This window comes from Rhinatrema bivittatum, chromosome 4 (genome assembly GCF_901001135.1).
Source record: "Rhinatrema bivittatum chromosome 4, aRhiBiv1.1, whole genome shotgun sequence".
Taxonomy (NCBI): domain Eukaryota; kingdom Metazoa; phylum Chordata; class Amphibia; order Gymnophiona; family Rhinatrematidae; genus Rhinatrema; species Rhinatrema bivittatum.
The window spans coordinates 333,942,990-333,959,830 of NC_042618.1; the positions used below are offsets into that span (position 1 = coordinate 333,942,990).

A 16,841-nucleotide genomic window follows, 5' to 3' on the forward strand; every position below is an offset into this window, starting at 1 on the left:
CTCAGTAAAATAGATGAGATATTAACTTGGCCGCTTACTTTGCCCTTGTGCATCTCCTGGAGCCATTGTCGTAATCTGATGAGACAGCTTTCCTGTAGTGGTGTCAAATCACCCAGATACCGTTTGATGTAGTCTGCATCTAGCTTATCTATAAAAGATACAGTTACACAACATTACTACAGCTATTGATTGCCATCTCATCTGCTTTCAGTATACAAAGGGTAAAAAACAGAGCTCAATAAAGTTACAGCAATTTCTACTCGTTAATTTTTTTCGGCATGGCATTTGCCTGTAATGGCTGCTCTTTGAAGATAGTATTTTGATGGATTTGATGGATTGTGAGAACTTGTCACATGCTGCCTAACTGGGAATTCTAACACTTTGGAATCTAGTTGCCAGGAAAGCATCACTGCCAGCACTTTGTTTGCTACAACTGTCAGTTTCACATCTATGAAAGCTTGAATTAAAGAGAAAAGAATGTGCAGTGCCTCAAAGGGAAGTGGGTGGATTCTGTGAATCGCTGAAAAAGAATACCTTTATGCAGTGACAAAATGCAAATGAACTCACTCAAGGCATTAGAATATTCTCTTAGAAAACAGCTGTAAACTCCAAGAGCTCATACCCAAATACAAAAAAAAAAATCAAGATACAAATCATGGTTTAAAAATCCTGCTGTCTGGACTGTTCAGAGACCACTACAGCAAAAAGCTAAGAACACTAAACAAAATAAGATTCAAGAAAATTATGAGCCTTCAAAAAAAAAAAAAAAAAAATGCTCCCAACCTGCACATATGTAGAAAGGTAAACACTCTAATCCTGAAACAAACATAAGCCACCTTCAAGACATTGAATCTGATACTTCCTGGCTGTGTTGAGGCATAGATGGCCTTTGTACTACTGAATCACAGGATCTGAAGGAGAGTTCAATAAGAACATAAATTGCCTTACTGGGCAAAACCAAGGTTCCATCAAGCCCAGAATCCTGTTTCCAGAAGTGGCCAATCCAGGTTACAAATACCTAGCAAGTATCCAAACATTAAATACATCCCATGCTACTAATGCCAGTAATAGCAGTGGCTATTCTTCTCTAAGTCAACTTCTTTAATAGCAGTTTATGGACATCTCCAAGCCTTTTTTAAACCCAGTTACACTAACCACATCATCCAGCAACAAATACCAGAGCTTAATTGTGCATTGAATGAATTTTCTCCAATTTGTTTTAAATATGCTACTTGCTAAGTTCATGGACTACCCATTAGTCCTATTATATGAAAGAGTAAATTAACTGATTCACATTTACCTGTTCTAGACCTCATTTTATAGACCTCTATCATATCCCCCCCCAGTAGTCTCTTCTCCATGCTGAATAGCTCCATGGTGAATAGCTCTAACCTCTTTAGCCTTTCCATCACTTTTATCATTTTGGTCACTCTTCTCTGTACCTTCTCCATTCCAACTATTTTTTTTTTTCGAGTTGCGGCAACCAGAATTGCATTTAGTACTCTAGATGCGGTCTTCTTGATGGAGTGATATAGAGGCATTATGACATTCTCCGTTTTATTCACCATTTCCTTCCTAATAATTCCTAACATTTTGTTTGCTTTTTTGATAGCCACAGCACACTGAGCCGATTTCAATGTATTATCCATTATGACACCTAAATCTTTTTCCAAGTCCTAATATGGAACCTAACATGTAGCTAAAGCATGGGTTATTTTTCCCTATATGCATAATCTTGCACTTGTCCACATTAAATTTCATCTGCAATTTGGACACCCAATCTTCCAGTCTTGCAAGGTCCTCCTGCAATTTATCATAGAAACATATAGAAACATAGAAATGACGGCAGAAGAAGACCGAATGGCCCATCCAGTCTGCCCAGCAAGCCTCACACATTTTTTCTCTCATTCTTATCTGTTTCTCTTAGCTCCTTGTTCTATTCCCCTTCCACCCCCACCATTAATGTAGATAGCAGTGATGGAGCTGCATGCAAGTGAAATATCTAGCTTGATTAGTTAGGGGTAGTAGGGGCAGTAACCGCCGCGATAAGCAAGCTACACCCATGCTTATTTGTTTTACCTAGACTATGTTGTACAGCCCTTGTTGGTTTTTTTTCTTCTCCCCTGCCGTTGAAGCAGAGAGCCATGCTGGATTTGCATTGAAATTGAAGTATCAGGCACATTTGGTTTGGGGTAGTAACCGCCGTAACAAGCCAGCTACTCCTCGCTTTGTGATTGCGAATCCTTTTTTTCTTCACCCCTGTCGTTGAAGCTATGCAGGATATGCGTGAAGCATCAGTTTTTTGTTTTTGGGTTTGTTTTTTTTTCCCCTGCCGTTGAAGCAGAGAGCTATGCTGGAAATGCGTGATGTATCAGTCTTTCTCCCATGCCGATGAAGCAGAGAACCATGCTGGATATGCATGGAAAGTGAAGTATCAGGCACATTTGGTTTGGGGTAGTAACCGCTGTAACAAGCCAGCTACTCCCCGCTTTTTGAGTGCGAACCCTTTTTCTTCTCCCTTGCCGTTGTAGCAGAGAGCTCTGCTGGATGTGTGAAGTATCAGTTATTCTTCTCCCCTGTCATTGAAGCAGAGAGCTATGCTGTATATGCATTGAAAGTGAAGTATCAGGCATATTTGGTTTGGGGTAGTAACCGCCGTAACAAGCCAGCTACTCCCCTCTTTGTGAGTGCAAATCCTTTTTTCCATTATCTCTTGCTGTTGAAGCTTAGAGCGATGTAGGAGTCACAGTAAGCATGTGTATGTTTATTTAATAAGGGTATTGTGTCAATAGCCATCATTCTGGCGAGTCACCCACTCTTCATTGGCGGCCTCTTGACTTTATGGATCCGCAGTGTTTATCCCACGCCCCTTTGAAGTCTTTCACAGTTCTGATCTTCACCACTTCCTCCGGAAGGGCATTCCAGGCATCCACCACCCTCTCCGTGAAGAAATACTTCCTGACATTGGTTCTGAATCTTCCTCCCTGGAGCCTCAAATCGTGACCCCTGGTTCTGCTGATTATTTTCCTACGGAAGAGGTTTGTCGTTGTTTTTGGATCATTAAAACCTTTCAAGTATCTGAAAGTCTGTATCATATCACCTCTGCTCCTCCTTTCCTCCAGGGTGTACATATTTAGATTCTTCAATCTCTCCTCGTACGTCATCACCATGCTGAATAATTGTGTCATCTGCAAATTTGATCACTACACTCGTTATACCCCTTTCCAGATAATTTATAAATATATTGAAATGAACAGGTACAAGTACAGAGGCACTCCATTGTTTACCTTTTTCCACTGAGAAAACTGACCATTTAATCCTACTCTATTTCCTGTTTTGTAACCAGTTTGCAAGCCACAAAAGAACATCGCCTCCTATCCTATGACTTTTTAGTTTTCTTAGAAGCCTCTCATGAGGGAATTTGTCATAAGTTTTCTAAAAATCCAAATCAACTACATCTACTGGTTCACCTTTATCCACATGTTTATTAACCCCTTCAAAAAAATGTAGCAGGTTTGAAAGGCAAGACTTCCCTTGCGTAAATCCATACTGGCTGTGTTCTATATGTTCTGTAGTTTTGTTCTTTAGAATAGTTTCTACTATTTTTCCTGTCACTGAAGTCAGGCTCACCAGTCTATAGTTTCCCAGATCAGCCCTGGAGGCCTTTTTAAATATCGGAGGTTACACTGGCCACCCTCTAGTCTTCAGGTACAATGGACAATTTTAATGATAGGTTACAAATGTTTACTAATAAATATGAAAATTTTATTTTTGAGTTTTCAGAACTCTGAGGTATATACCATCTGGTCCAGGTGATTTGCTACTCTTTACTTTGTCAATCTGGCCTACTACATCTTCCAGGTTTACTGGGATGCGGTTCAGTTCATCTGAATCACCTTGAAAACTGTCTCCAGAACTGGTATCTCCCCAACAGCCTCATCAGTAATCACAGAAACAAAGAATTCACTTCCAGGCCGATGCAATATCAGTGCACGTAAACAGGCGCTCATGACTGAGCACCCGCTCTAACGTGCACTGATCTACCTCTCCCAGGCACCCAATTTAATATTAAAATTTGCTGCTGCAGTAAAAAGGAGGTACTAGGGGAAACTGTGCGTCTAGTGCCTCCTTGGCATCAGGCGCCCAGGAAAGGTGGCTGTCAGTGTGGTTAGGAAATGGACGCTCAATACGAGTGTCCACTTTCTCATGCTACTGGCATAATATACACTCACAATATACAAAGCCTAGACCATGTATATTGTGGGTGTATATTGGGCACCCACAAATTTTTAGCAAATTTTTTTTTTTTTTTTTATGTGATTCCGCTTTCTGTGGTCCCTCCTACTTAGCATCATGACAATACTAGTAGGAGGGATCATAGAAAGGAGAATTTTTGGTTTTAAACAATGAGCCCTTGAGCTCAACAGACTTTTATACCAACCCTGGGTTGGCATAAAATTTGCCATGTTGCCAGGGCGCATTAGCCACGTGGGAAATTTTTTGCATTGCAGGGATAAGCTAATAGCTTCATCTACATGTACTTTACATGTGATGAGTGCTATTAGCTACGCACTCGATTGGACGCGAGGTTTGGACGTGCTAATCCCTGTTTGCGTCAGGGGTTATGGTTGCGAGACCAAAACATGCATCCAATTGCATTTTGAACTGCGCACTGGCCGCAACGCATAGTATTGCATCGGCCTGTTAGTCTTTCCGCTATCAAAAATACAGCACTAAAAGATTCCAAAAAGATGGGAAATACCACAAAATGGCATATATAAATTCCTTATTTTGGCTAATCAAACCAATGAAGACCCAGATGGAATTGGACAGACAATTCTGACATGCAAAGTGGCTGAAGTCAGAGATCTGAGGATCCATTATGCAACCTAGAGAAGAAATCAAAGATCATAGATGTGCATAGCATCAATAAAACTAATTTCAGTGTTCAATATCAGATAATGCTAATGTCGATTATAGCCTGAAGCACAGCATCCAGTGGTTCTGAGTGAAGGTTAGCCTTTTGTTGGCGAGACTGAAAGAAAAAGTCAATTTCAACTCTGCAGAAGTATAACCTTAGCTGATACTGATGAGGAAGATAACCAACTAAGGAGTCAGAGTCTACTCCAAATGACTTCGGTCATAGGTCTAATGACAATACTGGGAAAAAGTTTTCTTCCAGGCAACCCACCAAGTGCAGGGAAAGATTGGGTAGAGTTTGTTTTCTTAAGAAGTTTACATTTGCTAGGCTGAACACAACTCAAGAATGACTACATTCCCTGATTCTTCCAAGGAGAAGCACCCTCCCACTGCAAGATATAGACGCAATGGAGAAGGTACAGAGAAGGGCAACCAAAATGATAAAGGGGATGGAACAGCTCCCCTATGAGGAAAGCTGAAGAGGTTAGGGATGTCAGCTTGGAGAAGAGATGGCTGAAGGGGGATATGGTAGATTTAAGATCATGAGAGGTCTTGAACGAGTAGATGTGAAGCGGTTATTCACACTTTCAGATAATAGGACTAGGGGCATTCCACGAAGTTAGCAAGTAGCACATTTAAGACTAATCGGAGAAAATTCTCTCACTCAATGCACAATTAAGCTCTGGAATTTGTTGCTAGAGGATGTGGTTAGTGCAGTTAGTGTAATTGGGTTCAAAAAAGGTTTGGATAAGTTCTTGGAAGAGAAGTCCATTAACTGCTATTAATCAAGTTTACTTAGGGAATAGCCACTGCTAATAATTGCATCAGTAGCATGGGATCTTCTTGGTGTTTGGGTACTTGCCAGGTTCTTGTGGCCTGGTTTGGCCTCTGTTGGAAGCAGGATGCTGGGCTTGATGGACCCTTGGTCTGACCCAGCAAGGCAAGTTCTTATGTTCTTATGAAAGCAGTCTGATCTGAAAAAAATGGACTCCCTGAGAGGCAAAATATTCATAGTCTGTTGGATAACTCCTAGGAAGATAGCATCCCCAAAAGCAGAGTACCATTATTATACCAGGGGCAAGCAAACCTTTTGAGTCATGGCTCCCTCCCAATCATGCAATTGATTGGGGTCCCCCCCATAATAGGGGGTAACACACACATGTATGTGAAATGTATTCAACAGGCAGCCATACAACCAAGCACTGGCTCAAAGTCCCATTTTGTTCCTCTTCAAGTTTCTGAAAGAAGTAAGCTCACACAAACATGGGCATAAGGAGGCAGAGACCCTGCATTCAGAGAGAAAACCAGATTCCTCATACTCAGAAATCCCCATACTTGGCACCAACAGAGTGAAACAGATACCCAGACAGAGCAGAGTAGCTTACTCGTAACAGGTGTTTTCAGAGGACAGTAGGATGTTGGTCCTCACACATGGGCATCAGATGGAGCCCGATATATAAGATTTATGTCAAAGTTCCTAGAACTGACTAGGTAAACTGAGCATGCCCAGCATGCCTTATACCATGCATCCACACAGGGTTCCTTTTCAGTCTCGTAAAATAGAATTACGACTAAAATAAAAAATAGAAGAACCCCAACTCCATAGGGTGACGGGCAGGTTTTGTGTGGATCATCCTGCTGTTCTCAGAGAACACCTGTTAAAGGTAAGCAATTCTGCTTTCTCAGAGGACAAGCAGGATGGTAGTCCTCTGACATGGGTGAATCCCTAGCTACAGGCTGCTCCTCAACTCAAAAAGGGGACCAGACACCTAATCAAATGCCAATGGGCACAACACCACCGGTGCTGTTGGTAACAGTGAGAAACAGCCTGAACCCAAACAGGTCCTAGGTTGAGAGAGTTGGGTTCCACATCTCAAATAGGTTCCAGAGGACAGACTGGCCGAACCTACTGTCATTAAAGCCATCTCTATCCAGACATTAATGTGATGTGACTGTGTGGAGAGAACTCCACATTGTAGCCTTGCAGATCTCCACGGGAACTGCTCACAAGTGGGTCACCAATGCTGCCATGACTGACAGAATGAGCTTTGACATGACCCCCAAGATGCAGTCTAGTCTGGGATTAACAGAAGGAGATGCAGTCTGGTAGCCAACTGGACAGTGTGTTTGGCAACGGCAATGCCCAACCTATTCTTATCAAAAGAAACAAAAAGTTGGGTGGACTGACTATGGGCTTCTGTCCGTTCCAGATAGAGGGCTAAGGCTCACTTGTAGTCCAAACTCTGCAATGTTCATTTGCCTTGGTGCGAATGAAACCTGGGAAAGAAAATTGGCAGGATGGAAAATTGGTTAAGATGGAAATCCGTCACCACCTTAGGCATATGCAAGACCTCTCTGTCATGATAAAACTTAGTATAAGGTGAATAAGTCACTAAGGCCTGGAGCTTGCTGAAGTGACCACCACCAAAAACATGACCTTCCAAGTCAGGTATTTCATGTACACAGTTGCACAATGGCTCAAAAGGAGCTGTCATCAGCTGAGCTAACACCACGATGAGGTCCCAAAACAGAGCAGGAGGCCTTAGGGGAAGCTTCAATTGAAGCAGGCCCCACATAAAACATACAACTATAGGCTTTACAGAGATGGGTGTACCATCTACACTGTGGTGGGATGTGCAAATTGCAACTCTTAACGGAGTTGGTTTTTAAGCCAGCCTCTGATAGGTGAAGAAGGTAATCAAGCAGTTCTTGTGCAGGGCAGGAAAACAGATCTAGGGCCTTCTGCTCACACCACATGGAAAACCTCTTCCACTTTAATCCATAGGAAGTGGAAGGCTTTCTGAAAGATCAAGTGGCTGCAGGGTTTACCTCTCAACATCCAGGCTGTGAGCAACAGGGCCTGGAGATTGGGATGCCACAGCCTGCCCTGATCTTGAGTGAGGAGATCTGGGGAAGTCCCCAGACTGATCAGTTTCTGGATGAACAGCTCCCACAGGAGTGGAAACAAGACCTGTCTCAGCCAATGAGCTGCTATGAGGATCACAGTCCCTCTGCCCTCATGAAGCTTCAAGAGAGTCTTCGCCACTAAGGGAATCAGAGGATATGCGTACAGAAGAACCTTGCCCCAGTGACGGGCAAGGGCATCTGAGGCTGGTTTGCCGTCTGATCTGTACAGGGAGCAGAACCGAAATACCTTACTGTTGCAGAGGGACACGAACAGATCTACATCTGGGCTCCTCCAGGGTGGAATATCCAATTTGCTACCTCCTGGTCCAGGGACCACTTGTGGGGTCTGAAGACTCGACACAGCCTGTCCGCTATCACGTTCTCCGTCCCGACCAGGTACATGGCCCTGAGCACCTCCCCTTGGGACAGGGCCCACGACAAGATCTGGACCACTTCCTGACACAGAAGGTACAATCCCGTGCCTTCCTACTTGTTGACATATCACATGGCTACTTGGTTGTAGGTCTGGATCAGGACAACTTTGTTGGACAGCTGATCTCTGAAAGCTCATAACATGTACCTGGTTGCCCTGAGTTCCAGGAAGTTGATTTGACAAGAAGATTCCTGAGTGAACCACAGACCCTGGGTGCAGAGTCCATCCACATGAGCTCCCCACCCCAAGCTAGATGGTTAGCACAATTTGAGTAGGGAGACTCCAAAAGGAGATCCCCTGTTCCAGATTGGAAAGTACCCGCCATAAAGATAAGGAGTCCCTGAGAGACGAGGTGACTGATGCAATCCTGGAGGCTGAGAGGCTTTGCACTATTGTGACCTCAGGGTCCATTCAGCTCTCTGCATGTGTAAGAGTGCCAAGGGAGTGACATGGATGGTTGTGGCCAAGTGGCCCAAAAGCCTCAACAAGTGCCAGGTTGACACCTGCTGGCTCTGCTGAATCTCTGCCGCAATGGTCACCAAGGCGACGGCCCTCTTCCGAGGCAGAAATGCCTTGGCCTGAGCCGTGTCTAGCAGGGCTCCTATGAAGTCCAACTGAGGTAATTAGCTGAGATGGGACTTTGGTTAGTCAAGGACTAACCCTAGTGACTCCAACACCCAAATGGTCAAGCGCAGGGACATGACGGCCCCTGCCTGAGACCTGCTTTTGACCAGCTAATTGTCCAGATACAGGAAGACATGCACTCTCGGTCTGCGGAGGTGCACCGCCACCACAGCTAGATATTTTGTGAAGACCTGTGGGGTGGACACGAGATCAAACAGCAACACACTGTACTGGTAGTGCTGTTTTGCCACCACAAATCAGAGATACGTCCAAATTGTCCTCCATGCCCCCAAAATGGGCATGGAGGACAATTTGGCAGGATACCTAATAGGTTCAATTGGTACCCCTGACGGCCGATGGACCAAACCCACTGATCCGTAGTTACACTGGGCCACTGGTTTGCAAAGAATCGTAGCCTGCCCACGACTGGAGTGTCAATCAACCCAGGCATGGATGACTGGCTTATGCTCCCTGTGGCCCAGTCAAATCCCCATCCCCAGGTTTGACTGAGCAGCCGGCTGGGGCTTGGGAGCTTCTCTGCTGCCTGGGACAGCCACGGAAGCTCTGATGTTTTGACAGGAGTGAGGAAGCAGAGGAAAGTACTTCCTTTGGCAAAGACGTCTTTGGCCCCAATCTAGACGGCCTCCTGGAAGAGGAGGATGGGTCTGGAGTACTGGCGGAGATTTGCTGGAGGGTTTTGTGATGCTCCCCAGTTGGGCCACAGCATCCCTCACCTTATCTTCAAAGAGATTCACTCCCATACACAGCATGTCAGCAAGTCATTCCTGTACCTCCGGTCAGAGATCTGAGGCCCGCAGCCATGCCATTCTGCAGATGTCAATTCCCACTGCAGAGACACTATGCAGTCTCAAAAACATCATAGGTCACCCAGACTATGTTTCCCACACTCTAAACCCTTGTGCACCAGTGACATGACAGTGTCTTGTTGCTGTTGAAGCAGCTGCTCAGCCACCTCCTATACCTGCTTCTGCTTCCAGATATCACGCGAGTATTGGCTCATGTAAAGCTGGTAGGCAGCAATGCGGGCAATAAGCATAGCGCCCTGGAACACCTTCCTCCCAAGAGCGTCCACCACTCTATGGTCCTTCCCTGAGGGCATCAAAGAATGGGTCCGAGAGCACTTGGCCCTCTTGAGGGCGGATTCGACCACCACTAACTGGTGAGGCAGCTGACACTTATTGAATACAGCAGCCTTCTGGACGAGGTAAACACCGTCCGCATTCTTCTTAATGAGAGGCATTGTGACCAGGTGTTCCGAAATCCACAGGAACAACTCCCTAAAGACCTCATGTACTGGGGACTGCCACGATCTCCTCAGGAGGCTCCATGAACTGGAGGATCTCAAGCATTTTGTGCCTGGCATCTTCCTCTGTCAAAAGCTAGAACAGGATGGCCTCTGCCATCACCCTCACAAACCCAGCGAAGGTTAAGTCCTCAGGTGGAGGCTTACTTTGCTCCTCTGGAGAAGAGTCTGATGGGAGTCCATCCAAGTCCTCAGAGGATGAAGCTGTCTGATCATCCCCCCAGGGGTCATAGGGACCCTCATCCTCACTGTATGCCACAGCAAATGGGGCCCTAGGTGCTCAGTCTATGTCCAGAGGTGCAAGCATCAGTGGAACTGGATGGGGGGACTACAGGCCTCAGCACCTCCACTGGCCCTGGTGGAGCTTCCTTCCTGGAGGAACCGGTGACAGCTACAATATCAGTAGGGGGGGGAGGCCTAGGTGCCCCTCTGAGCACTGTTGATGTCCCGGGAACAGACGCCAGCTGGGTAAGTAATGTACCGATGAGCACACTGAGCTTCTTCAGAAGCGGCATGAGGACGGGCAACACCAGAGCTAGCGTCATCTGTGCCACTGGACTGAAGCCCTGCAGCGCCCATTCCACTGTCAGCTGGATTCTGCGCTCCAGCTCCTCCTCGAAAGCTGCCAAGGCCAACACTGACTGGGAGGAAGGACGGGTGGCAAGATCTTCCTTGGACCCTTGAGGGGGATCCGCGACTGGCACCAGGACCATGGAGGCCATCGCGGACCCCAGGCAGCAATGGAGGATGAGCACTCCTTGCCACAGTGCCACTTTGTGAGCATCGTGGCAAAAGCCAGTGCATCCCCGTGCCCAGCACACTGCATCGATGGGGACCAGTGCTGATGCTTCTTAGGCTTCCCTTTATGCTCGGCCCGGTCCTTCCCCGGTGCAGAGGTTGAAGATGACGAAACCCGGCATCCTCGACCCGGAGGAGGTAGACAAAGGTCAGTCTCAGGCACTCCTATCCACCGGTGACAGACTGAACCAATGGTCCCGCTGATATCGATGGTGTGGTGTCTATCGGCGTGGCTCCGAAGTCCTTTGATGCCAATGCCAATGGCTCAGACTTCCTCGACCTCAAAAGCTGATCTTGTTGAGTCAAAGCCGATGTCCCTTCAGGGTCATCTGGGCATACAAGCAGCAACCCCGGACATCATGCGAGGCCACCAGGCAGAAGATGCCAACATCAAGAGGATCAGTGATAGACATGGTCCTTGGGCACTGGAGGCATCAGCAAAAATTGAACAAAAACAATTGAAAGTTTTCTACAATGCAAAAAGCCAAGTTTTGAGCTCAATCTAACCACGAGGCTCACAGCTCTACAGAAAAAAGGCTGAAGAGGGACCCCATGTGGTCATGCTCAGTGTGCCTAGTCAAAGTTCTAGAAACTTTAACATAAGTTTTCCGTATTGGGCTCTATCTGTGGTCACCCATGTGTGAGGACTAACATCCTGCTTGTCCTCAGAGAAACAGAGACCCACGCAGACAGCCACTGTTACCCCATATCCAGACAAAGGCACCCCGCATGCAGACACCCAACACTCAGGCACAGAGACTCGGACATACTACACCTAGACTGAGAAACACAGGCACACCACCCCCAGACAGAGAGACAGGCACTTAGAGCACATCACAAACAGACAAAAGACCACACACTCCATACCTCACTGATAAGGACTGGAAAATTAAAACAAAACAAAAAAACTGAGATGGCATCCAAAATTTTTTAGGAACTGAGAAACACTCCATCCCATCCTGACCAACTTTTTTCACATTAATGTTTCCTATTTTTTCTCTATTTTTTGTATTTTTCTTAGTTTGCTCATTTTTTAAGTGTTCTCATGTTTTGATTTGCTTATTTAATTTTTACATTTTTTTTGCTTTTATTCTCTCTTCCCACTCCCCAAATCTCTCCCCTCCACTTCCTTATTCTCTCTGGCCTCTTTACCTATTTCCTTCTCCTACCTCACCACTTCTTTTCCCCTGATGAGCAACAGCTGTGATCTCTCTCCCTGGCTAGGGATCAGCAGCAGCAGAATTTTCTCCCAGGCTTAGGCCTGAGGGTGGTATGTTTTTTCTAAATTATGGAACACTGCACTGGTTGTTCAAGTCCAGTTCTGCCACAGAATAAGCAGCTCTCCCCCATCCACAGCAAAACAGCTCCTCTCCCGAGCCCACCAAGAGACACATGGCTAAGCCACGGCATGCTTACGATGATGTCACTATGTTCTAGCATCTCCCTCCCTTCTAAGCTTCGCAGTACCTCCATGGCACCGAAATAACAGCACAGCCATTTTTTTTGGGCAGCCAGTGTGCTCCCCTTCAGGATTGTTCAAGTGCCCCCCCCCCCCCATTTGCTCACCACTGCCTTTTATAATTAGGAAGAATGTGCTCCATAAAGAAAGGTAACAAAAGAGAAAATGTAATAAAATTCTATTTGGCTGCAAGAAGAAAACTGAGATCCTCACTGCAGCTTGAAAGACAAATGGCTGACAGTTTAAACTAACTGCTGACAGTTGGTGGTTGCTTGGCAACCAGATTCGAAGTTTTAGAACTTACAGCTTGGGAGGCTCTTTAGAGGCAGCATGAGACCAGATCACATGAATCATACAGAGTGTGAATCCAGGCAGAGTACTTACACATGGAGAAACTTTATTCCAACATGTGTGGATGACTAAAGCACTGAAAATTTTAGGAATGTATTTGTGGTTTCAGAACACATAAGCGTAGCAAGCAATAAACCAACTACCATTTCCAGAGAGGATTTTCAGGAATTTTGAAGCTAGAGAGCTGCATGTCATGACTGATCTTTTCATTGATACTACATAAGGCATGAAAGTCATGAAAGTAAGACTGTTACAGTCTTTTGAATCATTACCTCCAGATCTTTGTGCCCCTCCAGTAATACAAAATGCTTCGTAAAAACAAAACTTTTTGGATATTTATATGCAGCTGCTCTATGATTTCCCGAGTTATATGTTTAATTTGCTCTTAGAAGTAATTTCCTTCATCCTTTAAGCATTATGTCATTGCATTGTAAAAAAATTATGAAGTTCAGTGTTTTGTCTCCTGAGAGTATGTCAGACAAGCAACCTTCAGATGAATGACATCTGTATCTGAAGGAATGATTTTAAACTTTGTATTTCTATTTCAGGGAAGTTTTATTGTTCATTTTGCTCTAGGTACCAAAAAGAGAAATACTCTTGCTGTCTTCCTGGCATCAGATATGGATTCATCTTACTTCCTGTAAAATGGAAAAGTATTTTTACCCTGTACATCTTTTTCATGACCTGATCTACCACCATACTGACTGGACAGTTTTTAACATTCTGATCTCTGTTGAAGCCTGGGTTTGTTTTATTTTACAAGAGGAACAAAGTAGAAAGAAAGAAATCTTAGTTTTAGCAGTGTTCACCTAATATTCTAAAAGTGAAAGGCAAACGGGTGCAAGCTACAAGATGGGAACATTGGAGTTCTTTAAACAGAAAAATAGTAACAGAAAGTAATTCTGCATAAACTTTAAATTGTAACAACTGGGTGTTTCAGCAGTCCACTTATTTGATCTGAATCACAAACAAAAATACTGCGTCAAACAAAATCTCATTATGAAATGTTACCTGCCAATTGATGAAAGGAGTACAAAAGTTTTAAATGGTTCCATTTTTCTTTCCATCTAATACAAAATTATACTTTAAAATTTTTCGTATTTAATTGGTTTCACCATTGGGTGCCTAACAAGAAAAGCTTTTGAAAACAAAGCCTTAACGTTTTCATTGACCAGTCAAAACTAGAATCAAATTTATCTTAGCTTATCCCCATATGAACAATTAATTTTATTTAGATCTCAGCTTTTCAGAAATCATACCATCTGGTGTTCCAGTCATGGCATCAGTCGGGCTGCCAGAAGTACTCAGAACCTCCTTACACATCATGCTCTCCTTGCTGGTAACAATGGGTATATTCAAAGCTGGGGACACAGGCCTTCCTGAGCTTGAAATGTTTATCTCGGATGTGATTGTAATGGAAGGCGTCCAGCGCGGCACAGAAGTTATACCTTCTTCTTCCATCTGCTTCAAGTAATATTCAATTATTTCTTTCCCCTTTGAGAAACAGATATTTTAGATTGAGCTTGTACTTAGTCCAACAGGGAGGGAAAAACAAAAACAAAGCTTGGTACCAAAATTTGTAAGTATTCCCATCTTTCTCTGTTACAGAAAAGGCTGGATTGTATTTCAAAATCTGCTTTAGTAGATATACAGGTTTATGTATGCATGCATGCAGAGATTTTATAACAGTGGTAATGCAGCCTATGAAGAAAAATTCATTTTTCTGGTAAACAGGAAGACAGCCTTTACTGCAGTAAGAGTGAAGAGCCATAATCTTGCTTTAGGAAAGGCCCGCAGTTCATCTTATGTTAATTCAGAAATGCATCTGGCTACCAATTGGATGCTTTCACAGTGGAAATCTGTTACTGGTCAGGCCATGATAAAATGAAGGCAAAGACCAGGGGCCACTGCCAGCCTCTCTCTTAGCTCTCAGTTAAAAGTATGGTGAATCACATTTTTTTCAAACTTATTGTGATAATGGTCCTCTATGCTCAGGGAAAATTTACCTTTGCTGTTTCCCATATGCATTTTGGAAGTAAAAACCTTCACACTGCACAAAACCTATCACTGTATTCCCAACACCAGCCCTCACCGGGTAATTTATAATAAATTAATCTTTGCTCAAGAGATCTCTCCAACAAGCATTCCAATTGTCAAATGGGGCCTGACAGAACTGCAAAGTTTCATAATTCATTCACAAACTGCAATAGTAAACTTGTTTTCAAAACACTTACAAAATATGACTCCCACAAACTAGCTCCCTCCTAAAATCTACATGATCTCATCTAACCTTTTTAATGTTGCTGGTGTATTGTTTCATTGCAATCTTCTCCACTGTGCTTTCAAAGCCAAAGAAAGATTTGATATCCAGACTTGCAGACTGTTCAAAGCAAGTCCAGTCTTCATTGTCAGGGTGAACCTGTCAAAAGGAGAGAAGCAGCAACATGACTCGTTTCCCTGACAAAAAGGTGCAGGCCACTTTTTTGCTATTATACACAAATTTCCATTCTTCCCTTGAGTTAAAGAGACAGCATTTTATTCCATATTAATTGTAACAATTTACATAATTAGGGATGCTCTGCCAAGCAAGTCACTATGACAACTGAACATTCTAAATCTGTTTTAACTGAATATTTTGATGGTGGCATCCACCAAATTAGATCTTCAACATCTTGCAGGTGACTCTCTAAGAATCTTGAGCAAACACCTGATGCCAGGTGGATGTTTTCAGAGTAAAAATCAATTACATTAAAGCAGCAAAAATATGGATGCTCATGCCACTTTAGCCCCTCTACTTTTGATTTACAGTATAATGGAGTGTTACCTCTATAGCAAGCAGAATAATCTCAAAAATATACATAATCTGACCGCCTGTGTCACTCTTTGCTGGAGGACACTAACGTGTTTTAAACTTAGCATGCTTTACAGTAATTTCATAGGACTATGAAAGTTTGTATATCTATAACATTGATTATGTTATTTCAAGCTGATGATATACATAGTACCATTCATTCAGTTTCATGGTCCAATATCCTAAAACCCTCATCTGCCAATAGATAACCCACAATTGCTCTTTGGAATAAATCTGCAAACCTGTATTCTAACTAAAAAAAATGATACAAAATAATTCTCATTACAAAGTTCTGAGGCACTCTAAATGCAAGTTGTCCATAAAAGCAGTCATAACATTTCCCTTTCAAGAGAAATCAAGAAGGGAACAATCTTCTGTTCTTCAAAATGACCCCTAGGTAAAAGAGCTGCAAACTCAATAAGAGAGCCAGTGTTTAATTTTCCCAAAGGTGTTAACCACATTCAGGCTGCAATCAATTTGAACGCAGCACTTGCTACTTTGCCACATTAAAACCATGTTAAGTTGGTTCTGCATAAGAAGCATGTATGGTAGACAGCAAGAATTTATTTTTTCCATGTCAGTTTCTACTTCATTAGTATATTTCTTCTTCTTCCTCTGTCCCAGTTTTTTTTTTTTTTTTGCTGCTCTTCTCTCTCCAGAGGGCATACTGAAAAGGCACACAATGGCTTTGCCAATACATGGGCTGAGATGCACTTTCAAAGCTCCACATTGTTTGGCTGGGGCCACTATGGTACCAGCAGCTATCCTCCCTTGCTCCCTGGGCCCAACCTGCCCTGAAAATGGAGAATTTGAACCGGTATGCCCTGCACCATAGCAACAGGGCCTGAGCCACAGGGCTGGCCCTTTATTTTGCATTTTAAGTCGTTATAACATTTAATAAACTTAAATGCTTTCCTGGTCTTTGCTTAAAAAAAAAAATCCAAAGCTGTGTACAAAATCATAGGAAACAGTTACAGTACATCAAAAGACAAGAGCAACTTGTGAGCAGCAATTTGATGGGAGTCACGTCTCGGCTAGGAGCAGGTTGTTCAGGTGCCCACACAAATTAGAACATACTTTAGACCTCATTTTTGTAAATACATCTATTGTAAACACCAGACAATTGTCAATCACCTCTAGAGTAGTTTCCCTGGTCTGATCATTATCTAATTAT

At 43.7% G+C, this 16,841-nt stretch overlaps 1 protein-coding gene across 2 annotated transcripts in view; it reads right to left on the reverse strand.

Annotated features, from left to right (window-relative positions):
* The window catches only part of SEC14L1 (SEC14 like lipid binding 1), a 152,791-nt gene that overhangs the window by 64,914 nt on the left and 71,036 nt on the right, over nt 1–16,841 (reverse strand). For both annotated transcript variants that reach the window (XM_029600393.1, XM_029600394.1), the window contains exons 6-8: nt 15,107–15,235; nt 14,076–14,310; nt 39–148 (exon numbers count right to left, since the gene is read on the reverse strand). In XM_029600393.1, coding sequence (XP_029456253.1) covers nt 39–148; nt 14,076–14,310; nt 15,107–15,235 — 474 coding nt within the window. The remainder of the gene's footprint in view (nt 1–38; nt 149–14,075; nt 14,311–15,106; nt 15,236–16,841) is intronic.